General features: G+C 42.6%; 2 protein-coding genes across 5 annotated transcripts in view; one reads left to right on the top strand and one right to left on the bottom strand.

The window, feature by feature from the left end:
* PRIMPOL (primase and DNA directed polymerase) overlaps positions 1 to 892 on the bottom strand; it is a 39645-nt gene extending 38753 nt beyond the window's left edge. Inside the window, exon 1 of one of the 3 annotated variants that reach the window (XM_069977746.1) lies at positions 179 to 890. The gene's annotated coding sequence lies outside the window, so the exon portion shown is untranslated. Of the gene's footprint in view, positions 1 to 178 lie in introns of all 3 variants that reach the window. The other 2 variants (XM_069977745.1, XM_069977747.1) reach the window with 2 other exon arrangements.
* On the top strand, positions 567 to 22803 carry LOC138797503 (caspase-3-like). Of its 2 annotated transcripts, XM_069977750.1 has the most exons (8): positions 567 to 988; positions 10539 to 10684; positions 12008 to 12103; positions 12620 to 12750; positions 13864 to 13992; positions 14905 to 15080; positions 17260 to 17380; positions 20491 to 22803. In XM_069977750.1, exons 3-8 carry the CDS (start codon positions 12030 to 12032, stop codon positions 20715 to 20717), a joined length of 858 nt encoding a protein of 285 aa, XP_069833851.1. In that variant the 5' UTR covers positions 567 to 988; positions 10539 to 10684; positions 12008 to 12029; the 3' UTR covers positions 20718 to 22803. The 2 variants fall into 2 exon arrangements, with proteins under 2 accessions (XP_069833851.1, XP_069833850.1); XM_069977749.1 differs by lacking the exon at positions 10539 to 10684 and having other exon boundaries at positions 568 to 988.
* Positions 22804 to 23500: the final 697 nt, after the last annotated feature.

Consider the following 23500-nt stretch of genomic DNA (forward strand, 5'->3'; position numbering starts at 1 on the left):
AGGAATGTGCCATAGCAGGTGAGAGCTGGAAATCATTGGCAAATGGCAGCAAATATCCTTAAAAAATATTGAAACAAAATTAATAAAAAAAATATTTTTTGAAAGGGGTATTCAGGTATCCTGTTATTTTTATATTATGTTAAGGGCACAGTAAAATTAGAAACTAAGTGATACTCACCTTCCCAGTTTCCCTGCAGCTTCCTCGGCTTTCTCAGACAGACCTGGGGGTGTCACACTGCTTCCTGGATTCCAGAATCTGGGAGACAACACCAGGGGGCGCTGCAATCCCTATCCACTACAATCAATCCACACAAAAAATGTCCACAAGTACTCACAGGCTCTATGAACTACGTCACCTCTCGGCACTAATACCATGACGTCATCACCAGCCGCATAGGACACAGCGCAGGATCACATCTGCCCAGCAGCCGCTTCAAGTTCCCGCCACTGGCCGCTTACTCCATTGGTCAGTGACGTCAGCCTCTCGAGCTCCGTAGCCAATCACATTCTGACCGTGAGAACATGAGGGGCGTCGTCATTTTATGCCGATTACAAGTCGCGGACACCTGTTTAGCGTCAATAAAGTGGACGGTACACGGGGTCACTTATCACTTGCTTAGCACTTCGTCCGTTAGAAGTATACATAGACGTTCAGAGGCCCAACAATAGTGTCCGTTATCCCCTCACGTGATACTAGAAGTTGAAGCGCTGCCTTAGAAACAAGGCGTTCTGTTGTTTAGCGTCAGGCATTGGCTGAGGGCTCATGACGTCACCCGTTGCCGAGTCGTACACGAACGAGTGAAAGCAGCCGTTCCCGCAGCGCACGACACGCAGCCGAACCCGGAGAGCAGGGAGAGTTGTTGTTATGTGACTTCCCAGCCAATAGGAGGCGTGCTGGGGAAGAAGCCCCGCCCACACTATTGACTACACCTCAGTGTGCAGCCGGAGTGAGACAAAAAGAGAAGAGTGAGTGAGCAGAGCGGCGGAGGTAAGAGAGCCACTGTATAACTAGCAGCCTTATATGTAGCCTGCACAGCATGCTGGGGCTTGTAGTCCTCCAGCTCTTGTAGGACACTTACTCTCAGCACGTTATTGAACTCACAGTTGTGTTGGGGACACCATGTCTCCTTCAGTCAGTGTTCTCTCTCCTCCAGCTGGTGCAGAACAACTCCCATCATCCCATTACTGCATGATGCAGGTTGTAGTTGTGCAGCAGCTGGCGAGAGTCACCAAGAAGATGAGCTCCCCAGGCTGTGGTCACAGTATAAGTTGTACTGTCCTGCCATGCTGGGAGTTGTAGTCCCAGTAACACTGGGGAGCTGTGGACTTGTAGTCCTCCAGCAGTAATGGAGCCCTCGGTATCTGGTTACATGACCTGGCTTCTTAGGAAGCAGTCTATTACGTAGTTGGCGGCTCCCACCATATACCGAGCCAACTGTGTAGTTGGAAACCACTACAGCTGGATAGGCGACAGATATTTTTATCTGGGTCATCCTGAGCCTTGTAGTTCTCTAGCTGTTTTAGAACTAGTTGTATCAGTCTTCCCATCACCCACTATATATGGGGTGCTTCTCTAAGGGAGTAGTCTGACCTATGCCTGGCCACCTTGTAGCAGGGAGGTGACAGCTTGTGTATACTCTACAGCGACAGAGGAAACGTGGCGGCGTGTACTTGGGACATGGGGTCAAACCATAGGCTAGCTTCTTACTGACTGTCCTGCCCAGGGCTGGCCCCTCAGCCCTCTATGGGACTTGTTTGTCACTGGAGGAGCCGCTTGGGGGTAAATGAGGTGATGGGGGAGTAAGTTGCTGTGACAGGTCTGTGTCCTGGGTGCAGGGAGCAGCTGATCTATATACACTTATTATTAGAAGACAATGCAGTGATCCTGGAGGGGGGGGTGTTCTGTTCTCATGTGAATGTTGTTTTGCATCAGTGTCTTTGTGTCTGCGCCATCTCGTGTTCCCAGTCCGCTGTTTACACTGTGGATGATTCACCATGACTAGTGCAGAGTATACTGCCTCCTCACGCTTGTACAGGAAAGCTTCTCTCAGCACTTACTGGATGGCTGATGGTACAGAAAGGCATCTCCATTATGTCCTCATGCAGATGACGGGGCTGCAGCTGCTGCTAAGTGTTGTTATAGCTTTAGGGAAGATCAGTTTCTTTGTCATTGGGTTCTGTAGGCGTCCCCAGACTGTGCCCATTACCTGTTAACAGATTTGTTCAAGCAGCACTTAAAGTTTCTTTTAAAATCTTGGTTGACATTCAGACCCCGCTATTTCCTGTGCTGGCTGTACGATTTGATGCGTTGTACTTCCCCTGTGACCGCAGAAATCATTCATTTAACCTTATGGCGGTGAACTACACGTCCTCCTCTGAGGGCACAGGTAGTGGTGGGGACCCAGGCACCATAGGCAGAAATGGCCATGAATTTGAAAAATAGGTTAATCTTTGAACAGTTTTTTTTCCTCAAGTTTCAAATCACTTCTTTTAGTTCTAGGCGCGGGCTATATTGTACCCTTATTAATTCTTTCTAACAATCCTGAGAACTGCAGCTATAGTTAAAGGGGGTTTCTGACTCAACTTTCTTCTTGGCTATAACTGTTGTTAGAAGTTCCCTAACGTTTTGGTTTTGGAGCTGCAGAAACCAGTCTCAGGACCTCCAGAGCAGTCTTCTGGTTCTGTTGTATCAGGTATTGTCCTTCCATCAGATGATCTGCATTGTCATTATGCCTAAGGGTACAAACACACACACCGTATACGCAGCTTATTTACTGCTGCGATACGCAGCAGATACGCAGCAGATTAGATCTAAATAACTGAACACAGCATCAAATCTGAACCACCAAGTCTGCTGCAGATCTGCATCATATATGGTGTGTGTGTTTGTACCCTAATGTACACAATGTCAGACTGTGAACACAACCTAAGGGTCTGTTCGTACAGAGTAAAAACTGCGGAACTCTCCGCTGCGGAATCCCATCTGCTGTCTGTTTAAATGGGACAGCTTGCGCGCCTCTGCTTCCACAGCTCTCTGCTTAAAGAATTGACATGTCAATTCTTTGAGCAGAGAGCGACTGAAGCGGAGGCGCGCAAGCCGTCCCATTGAAACAGACAGCAGACGGGATTCCACAGCGGAGAGTTCAGCCGCTTTTACGCTGTGTGAACTGACCCTAAAGCATCAAGGGCTGTATATATATATATATATATATATATATATATATATATATATATATATATATATATATATCTTTAGTGATGTCTGTGCAGCCCTTGTGTTTAGTGTAAAATAATAAAGTTCATAAATACCTGTCCGCGCTCTCCGGTATATTCCTGGCTTCAACCCGTTCCCACAGCCACCGTGAGAACTGCAAAGCTGGTCTCTGAAGTAACAGGCTGCTCAGCCAATCTCTGGTTGAGATGAGACAGCCCCGGGGCTATTGATTGGCTGAGTGTGCTGTCACTCCTGAGACGAGTTTGTCAGGGAAAAGGGGGACACCAGTAACACCAGAGGAGGACACTGAAGGAACACGGATAGGTAAGGATAACATGTTAATTGTTTCATATGCCCCAGCAGCAATATATAAAAAAAAAAGTTAAAGGGGTTATATAACTTTGTAATATGTGTAAATTAAGCAGGAAAAGAAAAACGCCGCACTACCACTGTAATGGGGAGTTCTTTACATTCAGTTTTTATGGAAACCCATAATATATTCAGTATTTAGACATAGTAGCTACCATATGCCATATTGTTTACTACGACTGCATTGACTGCTGGTCTGATGATCTGGTCTGACAGCTGTCACTTTGGGTAATCAGACCTGTTGTCAGGCCTGAACTTGCAGCAATAGGAAAGACACGAAAATGGTCATATTCCGCCTGTATTTATTTTTATTTTTTTTGTTTAAAAGGGAAAAAAAAACGCCCAATATACTCCCAGCAGTTTTTACTGCTTTTAACTTGTCACAGCTTAAACCTGCAAGACCAGCTGCCATATGCAATCAAGGAACATGGGCAGCAGCTACAGGTCAGTACTGCCGTGTGTAACTGTCCTATTATACGGCCTTATCACAAAGTGTAAACAAGCGTCGATCTGCTAGATCGGCACTCGTTTACTAAGCAATTACATGGGCCGATTATAGGGCAGTAAGGGCTGCATGGACGTCGTTGGCAGCCGTGCAGCCTTTGCCTTTAGTGTAAAATAAAGTGTTTATTTACCTTACCACATTCCCTGGTCTCCTTGGACCTTCCACGGTCTCTGGAGCTGCAGCTCTGCCTTCAGTTCCTGTCTCTACACCAACAGGCCTTTAGCCAATCACTGGCCCTGGTCCTGTCTTGGCCAGTGATTGGCTGAGCGGCCTGTCAGTGCAGAGACCGGAACAGAAGGCAGTGCTGTAGTTGCAGAGCCTTGGGACACCGGGGAACGTGGTAAAATACTTTAATGCTTTATTGATTTATATTACAATCGACAGCCGCACGTCATTATTACATGTAGCAATATACTCCTGGCGGCCAATGATTTTAGGTCCTGACCTAAAGGCATTATCAGCTGATGATCGTTGTCTTTGGCTGATTGTTGTCTTTATTACACAGAGCGATAATCGATTATCGCTCTGTGTAAGGGTCCATTTACACAGATATATTATCTGACAGATTATCTGCCAAAGATTTGAAGCCAAAGCCAGAAACAGACTATAAACAGAGATCAGGTCATAAAGGAAAGCCTGAGGTTTCTCCCCTTTTTCAATCCACTCCTGGCTTTGGCTTCAAATCCTTGGCATATAACCTGTCAGATAATCTTTCTGTGTAAATGGACCCTAATAGGGCCCTAAGGGCCCTTTTACACGGAAAGATTATTTGACAGATTATCTGCCAAAGATTTCAAGCCAAAACCAGGAATGGATTTGAAAAAAAGGAGAAATCTCAGGCTTTCCTTTATTACCTGATCTCTGTTTATAGTCCATTCCTGGCTTTGGCTTCAAATCTTTGGCAGATAATCTGTCAGATAATCTTTCCATGTAAAAGGGCCCTAAGAATGCCCTGAAACGAAGAGAAGTGCTCAGCTGAACACTTTTTCTTCCTGCAATCTTCTTGTTGTAGGAGAAGGGCTCCTGCAACGAGAAAACAGTACTCAGCAGAGCACTTCTAAGTTTTAGTGATCTGTGGGGGTCTTAGAACCCAGATCAAACTGATCAAATTTTTTGAGATGTCTTAGATATGTTTTTATTTTTTTGATGACACTAACACTTAGGGTACAAACACACACGGCATATACGCTGCGTATTTACTGCTGCGATAGGCAGCAAATACACAGCAGATTAGATCTAAATAACTGAACACAGCATCAAATCTGCTGCGTATCTGCTGCGTATACGCTGTGTGTTTTTGTACCTTTAGGGTAGCTTCACACATTGCGAATCGCAAGGGATATTACGCTGCAAGTGTACTGTGAGTTTGAATGGGCTTACATACTCGCATACATACATACAGTATGTAAAAGCCGGCCCCCTAAACTAGCCACTGCCCGGAGCATACTTTACCTGGTCCGTACTCCGGTTGCAACTGGCTGAGCGGGACCTACGGGAGCCAGGAGCCTCAATTGGTGAGCTGCGGATTATGCTGCGGAACTTGCAGGGTGAAATCTGCTGCGATACACTACGTGTGAAGCTACCCTTAAAATAGACTGTCAGTGTTTTTAGAACCATTCTAGGAGCTCAGGAGCCTCATCTGTCAGTTCAGATCAGACCCAGGCCAAATCTTGTGGATGTAATATGGACAAAAAGTGCAGCCATATTACGCCCATGTAAAAGCAGCCTATCAAAGACAATTAACTTGAATATGTAATACTGCTTTCCCATGTGGGGGCGCTGCAGGGGAATTATACACCTCCTCCTGGATTCAACTACAGATGATGGTGATCAGCGCATTATCTGGGGACTGTTCAGTAAAAGTGCCTTAGGGTGGGTTCATACTGAGGAATTCTATGCAGTATGTCCGCACGCACGGCTGTGCGCCTTTCCGCCGGCTCCATAGACACCATTCTATGGGCCGGTGTATTCCGCTATCCGCTGAAAGAAGTGACATGTCACTACTTTCGGCCGATAGCGGAATACGACGGCCCATAGAATGGTGTCTATGGAGCCGGCGGAAAGGCGCACGGACATACTGCGGAATTCCACGGACATTATCCGCGAGAATTCCTCAGTATGAACCCACCCTTAGGAATACTAGCGTGTAAATGCATTGGTTAAACATGCCTTCGGGACAGGGTTATAAACTTCTCATAGGGTGTGATTTACTGTCTATGCCAAATGCATGGAATGTATTTTTAGAGGGCAATTGCCTTCTTGTCATGTAGTTGCTTGAGATCTACAGCTGGCACGCCTACACATAGAGCATGCAGTATGTGCTTTACAGCTTGGACTTTGCTTTTCAGCAGAAATTATGTGAAATGCAGTGTATCGGCTGCAGTTATCTTTTTCTGCATGGTGGCTGTATAGTTGTTTATTTTGCTTTCAGTGCTTTTGCTGTATTTTTATTCCACTTTCAGTAACTTCAGCGTTCCCTTGTTTTATATCACAGTTATGCATATTATTATGTACAAACACACTCTTATATACAGTGACATTGTTAAAGTGTCACTGTCGTGAATTTTTTTTTTGCAGAAATCAATAGTCCAGGCGATTTTAAGAAACTTTGTAATTGGGTTTATTATCCGAAAAATGCATTTTTATCATGAAAAAGCAGTTTGAAGCTCTCCCCCCTGTCTTCATTGTTCTCCTATGGAGAGAGCTAAAGAAAAGACCAAAACAGGACAACAAAGAGTTAATCTACAAATCCTTCACCCCTTATCTGTTCTGACCATCACCAGTGACCTGTCTGAGCTCAGATTACAGCTGTCACCCAGCTCCGTGCCTGTAATCCTCTGTTATCTGCTTTCTGCTGCCGGCTAACTCCCTCCTTCCTCCTCCCCCCTCCCCTCTCCCTAGAACAGACAGGGTACGTCTCCTGCAACAAGTCACAATTTTCAGATTTTTCAGAGTGGATGAAAAAGAGGAAGGAGGGGGGGACCTGGGAAAAGGCTTTTTACATGCAGATAATGGCAGATTTGGCTAATAAACCCAATTACAAAGTTTCTTAAAATCGCCTGGAATATTGATTTCTGCAAAAAAAAAAAATACGACAGTGACTCTTTAACCTACAATGGTGTTCTCCTCTCAGTTCCCTGAATGTGGCGGCTCATATAGATAAAGTACATGTACAGATGAATGTGGTCGTGTTTGTTGGACTTGTTTTTCCAGTCTTTTCCCAGCCTCAAGTCTTTTAACACCTAGATTATGTATACAGAAAGAGTGACTGTTGCTTCAGTGGTCTCATGTTGCTTGCCTGCACTACTGTATATTGTTCTGCTTGTGTAATAGTTTGTGAGTGGGTCACAGAGACCAGATCTTTAGGACCTCCACTTTTAGGGTGTGTGGTTGTTTATACACACTGTGATGACTCCGTCCAGGAAGAGGTGCTGGCTAGGCAAGATATATGCATAGGTTATTATGTAAGCATAGAATAGATTTGACCTAGATTACTGTGCCAAAATCCACATCATATCTATTGACAGATCCTCATCAATGCAAGTGAATTAAAGTGATTGTACCACCAGGCCCAGGCTGAAGCACTGGAGGCGGCCGACCCACCCTTAGTGGAAAGAAACTCCAGCCCCTCCATGACGTGACTCCATTAGAATCAATGGAACCCTACCAAGGGTTGGTCGGCCCGCCTCCAGTGCTTCTGCCTGGGCCTGGTGGTACAGTCACTTTAAAGAGGATGTACCACCAGGTACATCCTCTTTAACCTGAACCCACTGATCGAACGGCGCCGGCACGGGGAAGCTGGTGCCGCGGTCCGTTTTTCGGACTGAGGCACGGCGCCGGTGCTCAAACACTGGAGGCTGGCCGGAACGCCCCCAGTGGCAGGGAATTCCCTCCCCTGTATGACACGGCTCCCTTAGAATGAATAAAGCCGCGCCATACAGGGGAGGGAATTCCCTGCCACTGGGGGCGTTCCGGCCGGCCTCCAGTGCTTGAGCATCGTCCGGTTCTGGTGCGTAGAACTGCGCCGTGCACGGGAACCGGGCCTCGGTCTGAAAAACGGACCACGGCACCAGCTTCCCCGTGCCGGCGCCGTTCGATCAGTGGGTTCAGGTTAAGAGGATGTACCTGGTGGTACGTCCTCTTTAAGTTTTTGCAACTTCGTTCATATGCAGTGGAAATGTTTTGCACAGATTTCAACTTTATTTACCATGGAAAACCTAAATCTATGGCCTAATTCCATGGGTTAACATTAGATTTTGTCACAGAAATATTTGTCTGATTAATATTTAACCTGTGAATATACATTTAGAATTCTCTGTCTTTATTTGATTATAGGGAAGATCAAAAGCTTGACGGAGTTATCTAAGGGCAGATTTACATTTATTCAGCGATCCGGCTATGTTTCCCCCCGGGTGCAGTAGCAAAGCGCCGGAGGGCAATGGATCTTTAAACTGATCCCATTCAAAGCACCCAGAGATTCACTGGACATGTCCAAGCTAAAATGTTGCACCAGGGCACATGAGCCTTTAGCTATGCCCCTGATGGCAACGTTCAGCCATGCTGAACACTCCTGTGTAGGGGGGAAGACGGGCAGCAGTCGGGATAAATAACTGCATTGCTGAGCGATCAGGTGTATGGAGAGTGAGGACTGTACATTCAGACACAACCCTGCAGGTCATTGTCCCACCCTAGGACCTCCAATCCATGGTGTTCTGAAGGAGGATAAAGTAAAAATAAAGAATTATTCTTACCGTCAATTCATTCTCCACTAATCCTTCATGACATCACTAATATTTCCCCCTGTATCTGTTATGATGATTTGGATGTTAGTTTAGCTGGATACCCATTTTTTCTGATTGGTTCCATTTAGGATGCGTTTACACAGACCGATTTATCTGACAGATTTTGGAAGCCAAAGCCAGGAATGGATTTGTAAAGAGGATAGATCCCAGTCTTTCCTTTATGACCTGATCCCTGTTTATAGTCTGTTCCTGGTTTGGGCTTCAAAGATCTGTCAAATAAATCTGTCTGTGTAAACGCACTATTAGCCTCTCCTGTATCCTGCCCCCACAGATGAGAAAAGCATTCTTCATTATGGTGTCACAAGGGATTAGCAGAAAATGACAATTCTCTATTTCATGGGGAATAGATTAGTTTAATAAATCAGACAGGTCAGGTCTTCTGTAAATCATAGTGCAGGGCAGTAATAGATGTCTCTGGTTGCAGGGAGAGTGCACAGGCAGCAGGCCTCCTTTTGTTGCACATTGTGATAGGGTATCTTCATATACATGGCATTTGGTACAAAGCTATCCATTTTAATACAGTCACATCAGAAGACAGGAGTAATGCATCCTGTAGTTCAATATTCTGTCAACATATCAGATGGAAGTATGTTCATTCTAATCTGCCTCAGAAGCCCATGAGTCATAGATGGGACTAAATACATGATGACTGCAACCTAGGTAACATACGACAGAACTATTACAGCCTCCCTACAGTGTTACAGCCACGTGTCCTCTTACAGCAGAAGGAGTACAATGCTTCAGCTACAGCAGGGTGATGTTACTTCCTATGTCATCATTTAGCTTGACTTAGAGCCTAGAGCTTGTACACTTTACTCTCCAATATATTATCGCTTTAGTGTATTGATCCTTAAAGTTGAAAAAATTCCAAGCCCTCTTGCTTTTCTTTTTGATAATAATTGCTATTGGTGTTATAAATGTATACTAGTATACAATTTTAAAAATGTGAATGTATAATTGGCAATTAAGCTTAAAGAAGCAGTTCACTTTCTATTTTTTTCGCCCCCCCGGGTAGCCGCTGTCAAGTATACTTACAAAAGATGATCGATGTCCCGTTCCCGTCGGTCAGTTCCGTCCCGCGGTGCCGTTCACATCGGGCGCGCGCTCACTTCCGCCGGCGCTGTGACTCCTCTTCTCTCCCTTGTCATTTGAACGCCGGAAGTCACGCGCTTCCATAGAGAATGCATGGAAGCGAGTGACTTCCGGCGTATAATCACTGGGCAGAGAAGAGGACTCGCAGCAGCCGGCGGAAGTGAGCGCGCGCCCGATGTGAACGGCACCGCGGGACGGAACTGACCGACTGGAACGGGACACCGATCATCTTCTGTAAGTATACTTGACAGCGGCTACCCGGGGGGGCGAAAAAAATAAAAAGTGAACTGCTTCTTTAAATCAGATTATCATTATTTTATGTCAAAATATTTTTCATGAAAATATATACAGTACAACTTTAGATTACGAGAACATACTTGTAATCCAAATCACTCGTATATCAAAGCAACTTTTCCCATAAGATATATTTGAAATGCAGATGATTCATTCCACCCCCCAAAAATAAGGTAGGTAAGATGTTCTGTATCAATAAAGAAGACTGTATCAGTAAAGAAGGGATTAATCAGCTAACTCCCCTGCACGTACAATTCCCCAGGTGGCTGCAAACCTGCTAGTACTGTAACTAGTGCCGGCTGCATGGAGCAGCTATCGGTGAAGGGGGTCATTCAGAGGGAAGCGGCAGTGACAGACGGGCATCGGAGGAGAGCCGGAAGGCGCCCAATCACCTGTAGAGTTGATCAGGTAGCAGTAGGTGAAAATGAGGGCTTTCTGCCCAGTAAAGTATCAGGATGGGGACATAAGGGGGCTCCTGCTAGGTTACTGAGTTACAGGTTTTTGAAATAGTCTTGCAAAACACTCTCAGATCAGATTAAAGTGTGTGTGTGTATATATATATTTATAATTTTTTTCCTCTTCATTTCATGGTGTGTATCTGAATACATTGATGCACTTGCACAATCCTTTAAAATATCAGTATGTTACTGAGGTGCTGGGGGAATTTCATTGCCCTCAAAGCTGAGGTGGAGCGTTTATATATAATCCAGTGAGCTCACTGTCTCTGGAGGTAGAGGAGGAGTGTAGTGGCACATTACCTCATAACAATGAAGTCATCCTGGACTGCAGGCTTTGCTGTGTTATCTGAAATCAATAATTCAGGGCTGCAGCTTATTTTGTTTGGTGCTTTAATGGGGAACCTATTATCAATTATATAGAGGCAGCATCTAAAGTGTCACTCTTCTAGATTCACTCCTGGGCCGCCTCATTGTCTTAATTAGTGTACAGGCTTTTTACTTATTTATTTTTTTAACATTGAGGAATCCCCAGAAAGAAAAAATATTATTGTAAACTTCAACCAATTTTGCATCAGAAGTCAGGCGTTTTTGACTCTTGACCCCCCCCCATATCTTTGTTTTTAATATAATAATGTGCTCTATTTATGTCAATAAGAAATTGCATGCAGTGTATAGAATATCAGCTGGAATTGATTACCATTGTCTTTACAAATTTTTTTTATCTGTTCACACATGAGCCAGTCAGTGCTGGTGTAGGGATAGCAGTGACGTGACCCTGGCCAGCCCCCCAGTATTGTGGTCCTCATATTGCAACCAAAACAGGAGTGGATTGAAAACACAGAAAGGATCTGTTCACACAATGTTGAAATTGAGTGGATGGCTGTCATTTAATGGCAAATATTTGCTGTTATTTTAGAACAACGGCTGTTGTGTTGAAATAATGGCAGTTATTTACCGTTATATGGCGGCCATCCACTCAATTTCAACATTGTGTGAGCAGATCCTTTCTGTGTTTTCAATCCACTCCTGTTTTGGTTGCAATATGAGGACCACAATACTGACTGAAATATACGTAGTGTGAACCCAGCCAAGATATACATAATTTAGGGGAAACCGCCTCCCACTGATGGAAATACATATGTCACACAGAGATATCTAACTATATCTGTATATATTATGACATGTTTATTTATTGCTGTGTAAGAATATCACAGTAAAACACATTAACTACAAACAATTATTTAATAAACAGTAATGTTACTATTTTTTTTAGGTCTAAAAAAAGTAAAGGCAGAATGGCAGACACCCAGAATGGCACCCACAGAGATGAAGACAATACTGATGCCGGATCATATGTATCTAGCCACCAGTAAGTGTTGGATCATATACTCACTATTTCCTTATACCTTAATTAGAATTATATGTCTCAGTTCACCATACTGCACAATAATATAATGATAAAAACAAAGCCTTGTTGAATAGCGTTTGTTTGGATACATGTCCAAATCCTGTTCATTTCCCTGCCATGTGGGCCATTTGGGTCACATTAACCCATGGAAATCTAAAGTTTTTATTTGCTGCAACTTTTAGAAACTCATCTGATTCATATATATTATTATTATTTTTCATGTATTTAAGGGATTTTCCGGTCATATGTTGATCATAGATGGGTTTTCGGATATTCTCCTGTTAGTCACAGCTAATGGCTTTTTTCTATAGCGGGTCATGGCCTGAGGCCAGAGAGAGAAGAGGTCCAGCATTACTAATGCCCTGTCTTTCACAGTCTTGGCTATTCACAGAAATTGTATTTTATCTGGACTTTCCTTATCCCTCATGTATTTGTAAATATAAATTACGATATATACACTTATTCTTTATTTTTCAGTGTTAACATAAAAGGTGGTTCAGTAAAAGACAAGGAATCAAAATTTACTCATCGATTTGTCTATAAGATGGACTATCCAGAAATGGGATTGTGTGTTATTATCAACAACAAGAACTTTCATCCATCCACAAGTAAGCTAAAGAAAAGCCATACAGTAGACCTTATCCTTACACTAAGCATGAAGTACTTTATATTTTGTTGGACCTGAATGTTGTGCCTGTGGTATGTGTGCAGTGCAATGAAGTGCACCTAAACTTGAAAACAGGGATTCTTCACTGTAGAAGACAATGAAACTCTCTGCCGCACAGGGCTGTTATGTTGATTCCTGGATGCCTGTCATACTAGTTACAGGTACTAGATTACTAGAGATGGAATGTTAAAACAGGAACTTACTTTGACTGCCATATTTGGAGTCAGGAAAGATTTTTTATTTATTTATTTTTTTTGGTAGTTTTTATAGGGTTGACTGGCATTCACCCTGACATTGAGAGTGCTTTTATTTATTTATTTATTTTTTTTGGTTGGCCTCTCTCTGAATCAATACATCAGGGTTATAGGCTAGACTTGATTGGGCCAGTGTTTTTTTTCTTTTCTTTTTTACAGCCTTATTTACTGTGAGGGAAATGTATTATTATAATTTTACATATCTTTTCAGGTAAAAAAGTAGCAAATTTACACTTACAAATGGTGCAAATTATGTCTTAAACTAGCACAAATGCAAAGATGCCAATGGTTCAAATGGCCAGCCGCTCATCCGTTTCAAATTTATGACTGCCTGTGTCATTTTGATATATTTGGCATGGGGAAAAAAAGTGCTCTAAAGGCAAAGCCCTTATAGATATAGGTCACTTTCCATTTGAAACATTTTGATAAATTCCCATGTATCTAAGTGCTTTAAGGAGATCACCTCTTAGACCCCACTTTACATGTCAAAAATTGGGTGTGTGTTTTGTTGTTTTTTGAGGAAACTGTGCTTATTCCCTGGCAAAATCTTCATTGTCTCCATAATGCAGATAAAAATGTCCTTAAAAAAAAAAACAGTCAATCATTGTACAAGAATGTGTGGCCAGTTACAGCTTCCTTTGGGTTAATCCATCCGTGTGTAAGGCAAAGGAGCTTTTATTGGGAAAAGGTTCTTTGCACATAATTATACATAATCTGTTAGAAATTTTATTAAATGTTTTTGTTTTTATAATCCTCATTCCTGCTGCTGTAAGACTTTTTTTTAAACTTTTTGTCCACAGGAATGGGAATGCGGAATGGAACTGACTTGGATGCCACCAGACTAATGAACACCTTCAAATCTTTTGGCTACAAGGTTGAAGTTTACAATGATCAAAAGTGTGATGATATTTATAAGCGTCTTAAGAAAGGCAAGACATGAACAATATATTTTATTTTCATTAAAAGCGTACCTGTTATTACATCAAACTTCTGACATGTCATAGCGACATGTCAGAAGACGTTTGTATCGATGGGGGTCCGCCTGCTTAGACCTTCACTGATTGCTAGAGTAAAGGGGTAGGAGAGCTTTTCAAAGCAAGCTCTGCCCCTTCATCTCTGTTCTCACTACTAAAATAGGGGTGGATGGAATTATAATGGAGCCCTATGGAACTTCCAGTAATTGCATCTACCAGAACTTCCTTAGGCTCCCGTTAGAATTCTATCTACTGCTGCTTTAGCAGTGAGAGCAGAGATTAAGAGGCAGAGCGCGTGCTACAAAGCGATTCTGACCATTCATTCTACCGATTAATGGGGTCTCCGTAGCCGGACCCCCATCGATACAAACTTCTGACATGCCAGAAATTTGTTTTAATGATAGTTATGCTTTAAGTTTTAATTTATCACTGTTTTTATTTTATTGCTTTTTTTTTTAGCAGTGTCAAATTAAGTGTTGTTAGTTTAGGTATCGGGCAGTCCCATTGTCTAGGTAGTCCTTTTCTGTGCCTAAAACCTTATATGAGATTGCAGTAGAAGACTGAATACAGTTTAGCCTTTATAAATCACTGGCCTTTCTTCTAGAACGGCCGGTAGTGCAATCTAATACTTGGCAATGTAGTTACTAAAAGTATGAAGCTGTGCCTGTGGAAGGGGACACTAAAGTCACTGGAGCACTACAGCCTCAGCAGACAGCTGATCAGAAGAAGTACTAGGAGTCAGACCTCTGCTAATCTCACTTTGATCCTCCTTTGATCCTAAATTTGATCCTCATATGAATTATACAATTGTGTGGCCATATTTGTATTATTTCATTAGATAATGGTATATTAATATTTTGTGTACAGTATCTGAGGATGACCACAGCAACAGAAGTTCGTTTGTGTGCGCACTATTGAGCCATGGAGAGGATGGTTTGCTGTACGGTGTGGATAATTCTCTGCCTATTAAAAGCCTGACAAGTCTTTTCCGTGGTGATAGATGCAAGACCTTAGCGGGCAAGCCAAAATTATTCTTCATTCAGGTAACTTCCTACTGTATATACTTTACTTGATGATTATTTAACCCGTTCAAGGCCTTGTCTACTTTCACTTTTTCGGTTCATCTTTGCTTCTAAAACCCATAAGGGTGCTGTCACATAAAAAAAAAAAAAAAATTCAATAACGCTACAACCAGATATTAGCTGAGAGCCAATAAGGAACTGCCATACCTTCATGGTGGTGTTTTTTTTTTTTTTTCAGGCCATTATGGTGTGTTCTTGCTCCTTTGGCAGTTTTGCTTGCATGACGTCTGGTCAATCCCCCCCTCCCGCACCATGTCTATATGCATATCAGCACCAATTCTCATGCCCCACTAGACACCAGGGACAGGGGGCACAGTCACTATTCAAATGCAGCTGTCAGCTTTTGACAGCTGCATTTAAATAGTTAATTAGCCGGCTGTGGCGCCTAAGACCTTCGGTCCCTGGCTGCACATAGCAACCGGGGACCGTGGGCTGCAGAGAGGGCTCACGCCGGGAGCCCTCTCTGATCCTCCTTAACAGCCGCATGACTGGTATACCCGTCATGCGTCAAGGGGTTAAGGACCCATGCCGTACCCGTACGTCATGGAGTCTGCTGGTGCTTTGAAGTGAGCTCAGGAGCTGAGCTCATTTTAAAGCACGTGGGGACCGGCTGCTATATGCACGGCCGCACACCGTTAACCCCTGGAGTTCTGCAATCGTGGCACTTACATCAGTGGCATCAGTCGTTGTATCTGACTGCCAGAGGTCTCTTACCTTCCTCTCGGCAGTCAGATAGGTGATCGTTGCATTTGTGCCATAATTTGTATTTTAAGAGAAGATCCCGCACCTAGAACGGGAGTAATATATATCAGAACGTCTTTATTACAAAATCATGTTTCGCCGTGTAACACCTTGTTCCCAACAGAGTATAACAAAATGCCCCACAACCCCGTGGATTTATAGGACGATACAAACAGTCACATGATCAGTTAATTAAAATCATACAAAACACATGGTTAAAAAAGAGCAAGTTATCGAAAACAGTATGTATCCATTCTAAACAATATAATCCTATGTACACCAATATACAGTATACGCCAACATGACCATAAATTATAATACATTTACACATAATACAAAAATATAATACGTTATAATACAAATTACAATACAATTTTAGCAGGTGAGGATAAAGTCATGTCTGGAATTCAAATATTTTGTTATACACAGTTTATCTTGCCAGATTATCAACATTATATTTTAACAATTCAGACAATTCTGCACACAAAAGACTAGAGTGTGATGGGCACCGCTACAATAATACTACAAATATGAATAACATAGGGTGCTACAATGTATCAAAAAAGAGAAAATAATTCCAAGCACTCACCCAGCTCGTAGATCTTCGGTGGATGTATTGGCACATAACAGGGAGGGAACGGTGGTAGCGGTTTAGCAGACAACTGTTTCGCGCCTCAGCGCCAGGGAGCATATGAAAAGAAAAAAGGGAAAGAAAGCGACAAACACTCTGCACACCAAAAAAATACAAACAAGAATAACTTTATTGAAAAACAGCTCCCAAAAACAAAAAAATTAAAACAAATAAATAAGTAAAATACAGTAAAGGTAGTACCATGTTTGTATTTTACTTATTTCTTGAACATTTACTGTTTATATATTTATAGGCTCTGTCACTTGTGTTACGCTTTGAATGTATTTTGTATCCTGATTTAGTGGGGGTGCACACCTTCATTCTAGGGTGTTGCCAGACATGTGTTTTTAATTTTAGTTTTTTTGGAAGCTGCTTTTCAATAAAGTTATTCTTGTTTGTATATTTTTTGTGTGCAGCAATCTGCAGATCCATGCAATGCTGTGCCATTACATAAATTAGTTAGATCAGTCCTCACTTTGGGGGGGGGGGGAGCCTCGAGCTCCAAAAGTAACTGAGTCATGTGCTGCCATCGCTGTTAATTGTGGCATTTCAATGGCTGAATGACTGGCATCAGCCGGATCATTGATGTCAGTCATCAGTGGCAGAGAGACCTCTGTATGGGGTAGGTTTAGCTACATACACACTGTCTTTATACACAACTGCTAACACATATGTACTGTGGGTGATTGTGTTAATACTCCACAGTATAATGTCTTTGAAAGTTTCAAGCTATTTTGCAGAATCCCTAAAAATTTTATTATCCTACAGGCCTGCAGAGGTACTGACCTGGACCCAGGAGTAGAAACAGATAGTGGCAGTGGACCATCTGAAGAAACCTACAGAATCCCAGTTGAAGCTGATTTCCTTTACGCCTATTCAACAGTGCCAGGTATCTGTCATAATACTGTTCTTGGTGTGCACCTAATAAAAAATATGTAGTTATCTCACAATATTTTGGTAAGGTAGTGTGAGCTTTAAGTCAGTCTAGACCATTTAACATTTAACTGGATTCACATCAAGCCTGTTAGACCCCTTCCTGACCAGACATGATTTTTATTTGTTTAGAAAAAATGTGAAGCTGGTTCTCATTTGAATAATATTTTGTTTTTATGTGATTTTTCTATCTCAGTGTTGTTTCTTGTGCAATTATTTACATGTACTCATATAAGACCTTTTGGGGAGATGTTTTTTACACTACATTTTTCACCCCTTATATAACTGGGAAATACATCATCTCTAGCTTCTTGCTGTCACTGACAGCTGTCTTTCTCTGTTCTTGCGGAAAAATGATCTCTGTTGCAGTAAAATGCTGCAAGGACATTCAGGCTGTGTTCTGGTGATTTATCTGAAATAATAGGAAACATGCCATACTCCTGTACACTGCAGTGAGCCTGTGATTCTACCCCCACCTCCTGCAGTCTGCTTTGACATCTCTGTTAATAGAAAAGGACAGAGCCTAGCAACATGTATACAAATTCCAAAATAACTAAAGTGGTAATGGAGTAAAGTTAGTTATTCTAGTAAAGCAAGGTTTTGGTTAGATTCTTGGCCTCTAGATACACAGATACAACAACATTTTCTACTACATTGCAGATGTGGCTGTTTACCCTTTTAGCCCCAAAAGCATAGATGCTTTCTTCTAGAAAAAGCACCATTCTTCTCCTTAGTTTGTGTGTGGTATTGCAGCTTAGTTCCATTGAAGTAAATCTAGTTGTAATACCGCACACAACCTAAGGAGAGGCGTGTTGCTGGTTTTGGAAGAAAGTTGCAATGTTTTCCTAATTTTGGATAATACTCTTAACTCAGACATCAGATGGAGGGAGAAAAAAAGGACATGATTCAGAAGCATATAGCATTGCTTACTTGTCTGTCCCAGTTCTAAAACTACCAAAAATTCATTTGTTTAGGGGGAAGAGGGCTGGTTGAGCAGGTGCTCAGTACTACAAGTCCCAGAATACATCTCATTTCACTGCAGACAGCAGGCAGTATGTTCTAAACACACATTACTCTCTACTCTCCTTGCATTAACACCTACAGGATCCGCAGCAGATCCGTAGCAGATTTGATGGTGCAGATTTGATGCTGTGTTCAGTTATTTAAATCAGTGATTTTCAACCAGTGTGCCGTGACACATGGTCGGGTGTGCCGCGGGGAAAGTTCCCAAAACTATGGTGCCCCTGTGTTTCGTTCCCCGGCAATGCGCAGCGATCAGTTGCGGATTATAATGTGGGCGGTTGCGTGGTGCGCTGCGGTGGGCCGTGATGCACGCATCCAATCAACGCGTGTGCTACGGCCCGCCGCAGCGCACCACGCTCCTGGTCTCCGCTGATTGGAGGAGCACGTCCGGGCCCTACGGGCGGCCAGTAGGTGAGGCGGACAGCAGCGGCGACCATCTCTGAGGAAGGGGGGGGAGAGAAACCTGGGGATGGGGGAGAGAAACAGCGGAGAGAAGCAGGGGGGGGGAGAGAAGTTTGGTGGAGAGAAGCTGGGGGGAGAAGTATGGTGGAGAGAAGCACAGGAGAGAAGCAGGGGGGAGAAGTATGGTAGAGAGAAGCAGGGGGGAGAAGTATGGTGGAGAGAAGCACAAGAGAGAAGCAGGGGGGAGACGTATGGTGAAGAGAAGCACAAGAGAGAAGCAGGGGGGAGAAGCAGGGGGGAGAGAAGCACAGGAGAGAAGCAGGGGGGAGAGAAGCACAGGAGAGAAGCATGGGGGAGAGAAGAACAGGAGAGAAGCAGAGGGAGAAGTATGGTGGAGATAAGCAGGGGAGAGAAGCATGGTGGAGAGAAGCAGGGTGGAGAAGAAAACAGGCCCAGGTTTCACACTGAGTGAGTATAAATACATTTAGAATCTATATTATTAACTATATGTATAATATGTACTGTTTTAGTGTCATTTTGTGCCATTTTGGTTGGTGGTGTGCCCCGGGATTTTTTAAGTATAAAAAGTGTGCCGCGGCTCAAAGGTTGAAAATCACTGATTTAAATGAAATCTGCTGTGGATTTGCAGCGGAGAATCAGCTGTGGATCCGGTCCGCTGCAAGTGTGAACGTACCATAAAGAGGTTTTCCAATTTAAACTTACTTGTCCCCCCTAGTATGTATGAGATTGCACCTCTGGTGTAAAGTAGAATTGTCTTAGTTGCCCGTAGCAACCAATCAGATTCCACCTTTTATTCCTCACAGATTCTTAGAAAAATGAAAGGTGGAATCTGATTGGTTGCTAGGGGCAACTGAGACAATTCTACTTTACACCATGTTTGATAAATCTCCCCCTAGGTTTACATCTGTACTGGAATTTTGTTGAGGTGACTTCATTGCAGATACCTTCTATTTAGCAGAATCTGACCAAGGCATATCTAAATATCTATATATAATATAGATTTTATCTGACAAAAAAAAATAAATGGAAGCCAGGCGGACCTCATTAAAATAAATGTGATCAATTGGAACCAGTTAATGTCCGAAGCACAACAAACCATCCAGACCAATTTTTCTTCACTCAAAGGAATGTGACAGAGGCCCCAAACAGAGCCTCTGATGTGAACCTAGTCTTAGAGGTTTAGGAACCTGACAATTGAAAATGCAGTTGAATGATTTATATAGTTTTGTGGGAAAGTTGTTCGTGTAAATTTGTGCTCATTCAGTCAAGTCGGAGGTCCTACTCTGTATCGTGACGGAACTGTATCTTTATACAAGTGTGCTTTTGAAGAGCTAAGTAGGACCCACCAATTGACTTAGCCCAGAATAATAAGAGGTTTACATGAATAAATTACAAGTTACTTTTTCCACAAAAGTATATATATTAGTCTGCTCAGCTCCTCCTGTACTATAACATGCTGACTGCAGATAGGATTGCATTTTCAGTGTGACAGATTCCCTTAATGTATACAGGAACTTTACCTGGTTTACATTAAATGGTGGTTGAAAACGCAATGTGTACTTAAGTGATGCACAATTCATTTTTAAGCACTTGTCATATTTTTTCTTTCTTCCTTCCTAGGGTATTATTCCTGGAGAAATACAGTGAATGGCTCCTGGTTCATTCAGTCTTTATGTGAAATGCTGAAGTTGCATGGCAAGACCCTTGAACTTGTACAGATCCTCACTTGTGTTAACCATATGGTAGCACTGGAATTTGAATCTTGCTCAAATCAAATAGATTTTCATGCAAAGAAACAGATCCCATGTGTGGTGTCAATGCTTACAAAGGCACTGTTCTTTCCATAAGGCAAGAAGACTCTGCTGTTACTGGCATGCTGTAACCTCAGAACATAATGTCTCTTCATTCCATACAGAGAAGCATGAGCAAACGTTTACAAGCCAAATGTGTAGGGTGGGATCATGCTATAAGGCCTGAGGGCAACCATTCACAAACAGGTTTTAAGTTGATTTAAAAAGGGAATGTATTGGAAAAAAAAACACTGCATTGACGTAGTATACATTGTGTATGATGCATTTTGTTACAGGTGCATGTGGCTTTTGTAGTGTTTGTTCACTTTATATACAACTAAAATATTTGTGGTTTTTTATTCTGCAGTGAATATTGCCTGTGTTTTGTACCCCAAAAAAATAATTGCTTTGTTGTAGTATCAGGGAAAGTTAGCTATTTGTAGCATCAAACAATACTTGATCTCTGTCAAACTTGAATTTCTGATACTTTGAGCTGTGTTGGAGCAGATGCACAACTTCTGGCTATAGCCCTGGTATATTCATTTTAAGAATTGATACCATTGTAAATACAAGGTGGCACATACATGTTTTACCATTGTGTGTGAAACAGAAATGTACTTGATACCTCCGCTTATGATCTGTGTGAATGTATAACTATTACATTACCACACACAAGGGCTTCTCACTCCAAACTCTGCTGTGTATATACAGGTGTGTACTTGAATTATGTTAATGTTTCCAGTGACAAATTGTAACTCCTAAAAGTGCCTTTACACAGAGAGATTTATCCCCTAACCCCAACCCAGGAACAGACTATAAACAGAGAACAGGTCATAAAGGAAAAGACTGAGATTTTTCCTCTTTCCAAATCCATTCCTGGCTTTGGTTTCAAAAATCTGTCAGATACATCTCTGTGTAACGGCACCCTAAGGTGTGGCCATAGATAAGCACAGGGCATATTTTATGGAGCTTTAGGCTATGCTCACACATAGTATATCAGTCAGTATTTTGGTCAATCTTTTTTCAGCCAAAACCAGGAGTGAGTTTAAAAGACAGAAACTGTTCAAATCTTTCCATTATAATTTTGCCCTGTCAGTTCCACTCCTGGTTTTGGTAGAAAAAATACCGAAGAAAATACTATTTGTGAACATACCCTTGTACTTCACAACCCCATGCCTAACAAATCCCATTAGATTTAGTAAGATTCTGGTTCCTGACACACCACACATCTCTAAATATAGTCCAGTGTTTTTTTTTATGCCGGGCTTATAAATGTCCCCGCAGCTCCGGAGCTCGGGATGTATGTAGAGGCGTTTTGCCTCTACATAACTCTCAATCGCACGAAGCTTGTCTGTGCGAAAATGTTGAAACCTACGCCAGCTCAGAGCTGGTGTAGGTTTCAGTACCATTTTTCCATGGCAAAAATGATAAATGCGTCAAACAGAGGCTGCACCCCACCCCCACCCCGTAATGCCCCCTGTGTGCCCCACTGATAAAGGTGGCGCAGATGTGAAAAAAAATATTTGCAAAAATACTGTTTGCAAATATTTTTACACCGATTTGCCCCATCTGCGCCTGAAAAAGGCATTTACGCCTTTTCATACATGTCCCCCTAAATATTCAGCCAAGAGCTGGCTATCTAGGTATGGACATTACACAGACTGAGTGCCTCTCTGGTGGGGCTGCAAGTAAATTGAACATGAGCACAGGAGAGTGGCAGTTGTAGGAAATCAGGGCAGTACTGTTTTGAAAGCAACCCCACTCCAGTGTAAAACCTTTTGTGTGCCCATAAAACCCCTTTGAAGTACTGATGAAGAGACTAGCAAAAAGAACAAGAAAAAAATATGAGCAAACTGTGCAGGTAATCATCCACCCACCTACAGAGATGTTTACTCTGCGATTAACTTCAACACAAAAAAAATACACTGCAATAGACACTTTGTAAAATTGGAAGCTTAGTTATAAAATTGTATGAGTGATGCACTTCAATGTAAATAGATTGTTAGACTTTCTTTGCCAATTTCTAAAATATATACAGGTCCAGATTTTACAAAAAGTAAATATAAAGTTTCTGCATGTACATTTCACTCTTGTGATGGAAGCTTGTGTGATCAGTTTACGAATAAATACAATCTTATTGACATTTCATGTGCTGGTATAACTTTGTTTTAATGTATGTCTATGGATGTTCACATTTTTAGCAACATGACACATAAAATGTTTTTTTCATATCACGGTGTCCACTATCTTGGGTGAAACTGGATCTAAAGTTAGGTTTGTTCCATACTCGAGCACTCTGCCAAACATTATGCTTCAGTGATGTGCACCTACCATATAGGCAGGCCCAGACTGGCACTCTGACTCATGGCAGATTCCCGGTGTACCACACTGTCTTCTTTCACACTGGGCTGTTCTGCCTCTGTGAATTGGCAAAATTCACTGCACTTCCTGACCCCCCTGCTGTTGCTGACATGCAGGCACCTGTGTGTAAGGGGCTGTTTTACAGGAAGTAGTAGTGCCCTCCCCCTATATATCGCTTAGCAGGGCAGTGTGGTCCCTAGAATTGGGCTGTCATTCAGACAGGACCCAGTAGATTGAGAGATCAGCAGCTGACAACAGAATACAGGCTCTCAGCCGATCCTGGTAAGGCAAGAAGCCGTCCAGTGTGCACAACTCAGCAGATGCTCCCTCGCTGCACGATCAGCCTCCAGTACACCAACTTCATCTTTATGTTCTCCTTTCAATATGTGACTTGCTCTGTGCCGCACCCCCCCCCCCCCCCCTGTATGTTCCCTGCTGTCCTATTCTGCAAATTCAACATTTCCCCCCACGTCCTTTAA

Source organism: Dendropsophus ebraccatus, chromosome 7, assembly GCF_027789765.1.
Source record: "Dendropsophus ebraccatus isolate aDenEbr1 chromosome 7, aDenEbr1.pat, whole genome shotgun sequence".
Classification (NCBI taxonomy): domain Eukaryota; kingdom Metazoa; phylum Chordata; class Amphibia; order Anura; family Hylidae; genus Dendropsophus; species Dendropsophus ebraccatus.

Bases quoted from the DNA above. Each gene is read 5' to 3' on its own strand.
- LOC138797503 (XM_069977750.1), top strand. From the start codon at position 12,030: ATGGCAGACACCCAGAATGGCACCCACAGAGATGAAGACAATACTGAT. The intron at 13,993-14,904 runs GCAAGACATGAA...TTTTGTGTACAG, and splicing joins TTATAAGCGTCTTAAGAAAG to TATCTGAGGATGACCACAGC. The intron at 15,081-17,259 runs GTAACTTCCTAC...ATTATCCTACAG, and splicing joins CAAAATTATTCTTCATTCAG to GCCTGCAGAGGTACTGACCT.